This window comes from Aphelocoma coerulescens, chromosome 3 (assembly GCF_041296385.1).
Source record: "Aphelocoma coerulescens isolate FSJ_1873_10779 chromosome 3, UR_Acoe_1.0, whole genome shotgun sequence".
Classification (NCBI taxonomy): Eukaryota; Metazoa; Chordata; class Aves; order Passeriformes; family Corvidae; genus Aphelocoma; species Aphelocoma coerulescens.
The window spans coordinates 60,932,710-60,939,114 of NC_091016.1; the positions used below are offsets into that span (position 1 = coordinate 60,932,710).

The following is a 6,405-nucleotide window of genomic DNA, read 5'->3' on the forward strand; positions in this document are numbered from 1 at the left end:
TGGACAATGGGAAAAATACTCTTTGTACACTGTGCATACTATTATACACCCACTGTGTAAAGGTTTTGTAGTGTGTTTTCAAACCTGTTATTTCATACACACAGCAAAGCCAAAAAGAAAATCTTCCACTCCCAATTGTAGACAGTGATGACTTTCAGTGCTTTAAAAGAAATTAAAATACCAAAACTGCTTTTCTGGATAATGCACACAAAGAAATTTTGACTATAACAGGGAGAATCACAGGTGACAAGCAGCCCCAAAACTCATGTTCTGAGAGGTGCAGCAAGAAAGATCATTGACACAAGGCTGTATATGCCAGTTTTCCACAGAGCCAATGCCTGGTCTTTTATGTCTTCTGTTTTAAAGATGTTTTTTCCCTCAGTATCTGAAATCTGGTACTCAGTAGCAGAACTCCCAGTGACAGCAGTAAAGTAAGCCCATATTTGCCTTGCCATTTTAAGTGATTTCTTGGACATGTTTACTAGAGTTTAAATCTGCCAAGAATCAATGGTTGTGAATGAAATTTTGGGGTTTGGCTTTGTGTAGGTGTCAGAGTGAAATGGAATAAGTCAGCTGGACTACAGATTGTCACGCAGTGATATGCACATCTGCACAGAGAAGCCCCAGCTCCTTTTTACCCTCGCTCTTTAGCTGGGAGTAAAGCTGAGCAGGAGTGGGTGTTCCAGCTTCAAGATCAGTGCAGAGAAAGAGAATAAATGCTCTTATGGGCTGTTTTTGGTGAGAGGTGTATGCTGTGTTTCCCTTGTGCTCTAACCACAGGGCTTAGAGCCCAACATTTTCATCCATATTTTAAGATACTCATTAGCCAGACTTGTGCTAATAGATCTGTTCCCAGATATGGGGAAAGGATAAATGTCTTCTCTTTAGAGCTCTCTCATGCTGCTCCTGAGTTAGCTGGAGGACTAGTGAAAGCTAAAGCTTTCTTCCAGCTAATGAGAGCCTGTCACTCCCTCTGAGAGCTGCTGCCTCCACTGAGAAGAGGGACCATGTGCCAGCGTTGAACTCCGATCCTTTGTAGATGTGAGGATTGCTATGAAAATACCAGGCAGTCTGAGAAAATTAATTTTAGTCTGATTGAGTCACAAAATGTGTGAGACTACAGATGGAGGAGTGTCCTCCTCGCATCACAGCTGTGCCTGCAAGGGACATTCCTCCTGGACCTGTTTTTCCCTGTCCCCTTGCTAGAGATGTCCCCTCCACCAGAAAGGGAGGAAGAGCAGACAAAGCTGCTGCCCACCTAAAGGAGGCACTGGCAAACCTATATAGGGAGGTAAACAGAGAAGGGGAGGTTTTGTCATATCAAGTGCTTCCTGTGGACTTCCTCACTGGCAAAACTGGACCCATGGCAGGATGCCTGGGGAGGCTTTGAATCTGGGGGATTTCACTTAAATCCCACATTCTTGGTCTCCTCTCTGATGGTTTAGATGTGTGCATTTATCGTGCGGGGAGATGGAGTATCAAATACCAGAGAAAATTGAAAACTAATGGCAACACCTGACCCAACATCACGATGCACCAACTGCACATAACAGTGAGTTAGCTGGAGCAGCCTGGGCTCCTACCCACTGCTCTGCATGTGCTTCTAAAACTGTTAATGCTAATGCAAGCAGCCTTCCAGAGGCTGTTCCTTTGCACTGAGCATTGATGGTAGCTATAAAAACTTCTCTGCTACTGTAGCCCAGATTGGACCTGAAGAACCAATGTATTAGTGAAATAGCATGCAAGGCTTGTTTTGGCGTAAAGTTAGATAAAAGACAGACAAATTAGAAGGATAGGTACATATTCCTTCTCTTTCAGATGTCGCTCCTCGGCTTCCTTCATCATTTCCTGAGACTGTTCCAACTTGGCATCCACCAGTTTCTGTTGAAGTTCTCTGTGCTTAAATATTTTATCAAGGTGCTGTAAAAAAATAAATTCTGCTGAATGTGCAGGTTTAATTATCTTACATAGACCTTCATGCTCGTACATGTACAGCTTTTTACTGGAACACTTATATGGCAAAAACATTGCAAAACAAGAAGACACCCAACCTATTGCAATTACTAAAAAATTACAGCTCTGATAAGAACAAACTATGCCAGGATTAGCATGGGAAGGGAAACCGGTGTACATTATCAATTTTGATTTATTGTAGGAAAAAAAGCACCTTAGCATCTTTGCCACTTCTAGGGTCTACATATGAAGTCATCAGTATAATCTAATATGACTGAAGATCAAATAATTGCTCATCAATAATAAATATGCTGGGGACACACCTTTCCTTAGCTGTTAAATGGCCGGTGGATCTAAGCCACAGTGTGGACAGTGGTGTAGACACATTGCACCTGCAGTACTTGGGAGCATGTGCACAGCCCATGACATCCTCTGTGTAAACAAAAGCCCAGCACATCCCCTTTGGTCTAGCCACACCTGCACAGTGTGGGCTTGGAGGCCTAGGTGACAGTACATGAGTGGGGATCTGGAGATCAGACCAAGCAAACCAGAGGCCTCCTCTAGCCTGTAAAATATCTGCCTCCATGGTGACCTTCAGGAGATGAATGTTGCTGATAGCCTTCTTCACTCTTAATTCACTCAGATAAAATTCATAGGAGCAATTATTCTGAGCGTGTCCCTCTGGTTCACATTTTCTTCTCATAGATACCACAAGATAGGAGTGTACATTTCCTTCATTTGGTATAAGACTTCATACATGATTCAACAGATTTGGAAAAGCAGGTATTGTATCAGTCATTTCGGGTTGTAAAGACAGATTACTTATGTTTTATTCAGTATGATAATGTTGTCTGATTGCACTGAGTCTCACAGTAAACGTATTTAGAAACTATAAAAAGACCCATTGTGATATTTGTTAGTGTTTGTAATAAAAAAAAAAAAAACAAAAACAAAACCAAAACCATTAGTTTGGGATTTTACTGGAGGATTTTTTTGGTGTCAAAATTTTCTGGCCAATTCCAATGTTTACAGAAAGAATAATTTCCCATCTATCTATTATCTGCTAGATCTTAGTGAGCATTTTGCCTGCAAAAAAAATTCTATTTCAATTCAAAGGGTCTCCTGTATCTGTCATCCTAATTTTCTGCTTTTGGGGAGGGGTCAAATAGTTTACATCAGAGCCCTTCTCAGCAACCTGCTTCTGGAGGGAACAAAATATATTTGTCACCTGCAGAACAGGCTGTCCAAAGAAATGGGAGCTGGGATGTGCTCAGTGGGAGCTTAGTGGGAAGGAGGAAGGGGATGCTAGGGGAGGTCCCCAGGGATTTGGGGGAGCTGTGATGGGGCTGGCAGATGGCACATCTTGCTGCTTGGGTGCCTCAGCCCCTCTCCCCACAGCGGCAAGGCTGCCGTGGCTGCCACGGGCAGGGCGCTGTCCCACGGTTCCGTACCCGCAGAGCCCGGAGGGCTTGCTGCAGGCAGAGTCCTGCTCAGAGGGCAGAGCTTGGTGGGGGCTGCCCTTGTTACCTCTGTGAGACACTCGACTAAGGGCCAGGCTGCTGGTCGTGCTTCCTGCTTTCCCTGGGACAGCCGGGTGTGCTGCTTGTCCCAGCCAGGGCATTGCTCACCTCTTCCCGCAGCTCATACTGGTCAATGATGCTCTTCAGCTTCTCTGCCAGCTCCGTGTTCTCCTGGCAGAGCTTCATGTTCCTCTCACTTTGCTGCTCGATCTGAGCCTGGATTTCACTCAGTGTGCCCTGGAAGTGATTAGTTATTTCTTTCCTCTTCTCATCTTCCTCCCGTGCCCGCTGGATTGTTTCCTCCTGTTGTTAAATGGGAGAGAACAGAGTAAGTGAGAGGCATAATGAGCAGTTCCAGAAAAATACTGTTTCAGAGTAGCATAAGGCTTCCCTTTGAGGGATTATATGTGTTTGCACTCCTCTTTGGAGATTTTCTTGCTTTCATCTGCCCCAACGTTAGGCATGATTCTAAATTTACAGAGCAAATTACACAGTGGCCTTGAAAAAATTAGGGAAATAAGAATTTGCATTTATAAAGATGGATGTAGAGCAGAGCTTCAGATCAAAGCAAGCCTGAAAGAGAGGACATGCATGCATGTCTTGCTTCATGATACTGCATCACAGCTTTTGCTTTGGAAGAAGATATTTAGTGGAAGCAGTCAAAAGCTGTTTTATCAAAATTCTCTTTAACTGAATTAAAAAATCACCCTTTAAAATGCCTCCTTTTAACAAGGAATCTTCATATCAAATTCATGTCCTCTGGGATTTAAATTTTTAAGAGAAATCCATCCCTTTCTGAAGAATTTCTTCCAATTTCTCAATTTTCCTTCCCTAACTTTTTAACTGACATGAACATTTGCACTAATTTACTAGCTAGTGGAATCAAGGAAAGTGTGTGGGCTGTTTCCTACAGAATCAAAGCAGACATTCTGATTTATTTTTTTTCCCTGTTATTGAAGTTCTGTTTTGGATTTGTTTATATGAAAGACAATGCAGAAAGAATCTGGATTTATTGCTTTGCATCCAGAAATACAGGCTATTTTTATTCCTTCCTCATTTTCTTCCAGGACAGTCTGCCCTTCTGGGGAATGTAATCCTGATATAGAGTGGCTAGGACCATATCTGCTGTAGTTACAAATCATGCCAGGACCATGTTAAGAACTCACTCCACAGCATGCAAATAGCATACTCTAATAAGGTTTCAACTAGCATAGTAATTTGCATAAAAATCTCTGATAACACTGCATATGGATATTTTCTATAAATATATTTGAATAAAGCCTTAGCCAACTCTAATAAGGTATAATTTGTATCATGAATGTGACATAGCAGGTGTTGATTCAGGCCCTGCTCATAAAGCAAGGTGAATACCAGATGACCCAATTTCTGCTTGGCATGTACAACACGAGCCTAATCTAGGACAGCTGCTCTTCCAGGTAGGGCATGTTTGTCCTTTTGCTGTCCGGGGAGCTATAGAGATGACAGCGCCTTGGATGATGGAAGAAAAACAATGGAGCCATTAGTAATACCCTCGTGCACAGAAATCACCATGGAGCCCTGCTGTGCTCTGCAGTTCACACAAGAACCTGTGTGCATACTCATAAACAGAGTAATACAAAGTGTGAGCCCAGAAGGACTCTCTCTCCTAAGAGGAAGGGAGAATTCCACGAGGAGCTGGGCAAATGACTTGGGGGTTGAGTCCTGGTTCAGTGCGTGGTGTGGAAATTGGACACATCATGGAAAATTTGCAGCAAGATGAAAGAGAAGCTTTCCAATTTTTTTTTTTTCAGCTGGTGAGAATGATTTTGAAACATTTTTCTTGATCAGCAGTTGAGTGGTTTGTAGGTATTTTTTGTTTAAATCTTTTAGCAGGAGAATGCTCTTCCAAAATAAAGTCAAAAACACTGCTCAGAAGATGTTTTAAATCTAGTCCTTTAGCACTACCAAAAGGAAACATTTAAATTTGTTTTGAAAGGGTATGTTCACAAACAATGTCATCCTTTTTATTTTTGTTTGAAACTGTTCCAAATTTAACTTGAATTCTTAGGCAGTTTTGGTTAAGTCAGAACTCCATTTTATCTCTAATATACCGTTTAGAAACCTCCTCATACCTCTTAGTTCTCCATTACATAGGTGAAGCCCTGAGCAGACAGAAGGTGCTTCACTTCCAGAAGTCAGTGAGAAATTGAAGTTGCATGTCTGAAGTCCTATTTCTATGGCTACAAAACATCCTTCCTCAAAAATATTTTGTTTCAGTAGACCAAGTAGTGTTATAACATGTCACTACTGTGATTTAAAGCTCTCTAGAGGAAAAAGTCCATATGAATATAAAACGAAGAAAGGTGGATTGTGCGTATGTCACACCAAACAGTTCTAGTACAAGGTGAAAGAAGACATCCTGAGACTACCAATCATGCAAGTGTAAAAAAACCCAACCCTTTGTACATGTGTTACTCAGAAGGTCTTATTTCCTGCTCTTCTGAGGTAGAAAAATTATACAATACAGAGCACAAAGACAATACAAAGATTCAAGGTTAAAGACACTGAACCAGCAAGCATTTATTTGCCGGATGCAGTATTTCTCTGTATCTCTTCTGCTTTGGAGAAAAATATACTTGAGAAGGATGTTTGCTTGGGGAGGGGGGTGGGTATGTGTCCTGGGGAGCTCCTCAGGGACCCTCATTAGTTAAATCCTTGAGATCCAAGCCACAGATACAGGGTAGGTGTGGATGAGGGGAGCTGGCTGAGCGGGACAAGTGTGGCTACAGTAACTGTGCAGAGACCAGCCATAAACTCCTGTTCTCTTTTCTCTGCCCCTTCTGAACATTTGCACTCCACGTTTACCCTTTCAAACATATATTCTTGTGTCCTAGTGCAATATTGCTCTCATGTTTTGCTGCCAAGAATGTAAGAATGCATTGGGTAAAACCTT

General features: G+C 42.2%; 1 protein-coding gene across 1 annotated transcript in view; it reads right to left on the reverse strand.

The window, feature by feature from the left end:
• Nucleotides 1-6,405, reverse strand: part of TXLNB (taxilin beta) — a 35,548-nt gene that overhangs the window by 14,360 nt on the left and 14,783 nt on the right. Inside the window, exons 5-6 of the mRNA XM_069010526.1 lie at nucleotides 3,582-3,776; nucleotides 1,801-1,920 (exon numbers count right to left, since the gene is read on the reverse strand). Of these exons, the coding sequence (XP_068866627.1) occupies nucleotides 1,801-1,920; nucleotides 3,582-3,776 (315 nt within the window). The remainder of the gene's footprint in view (nucleotides 1-1,800; nucleotides 1,921-3,581; nucleotides 3,777-6,405) is intronic.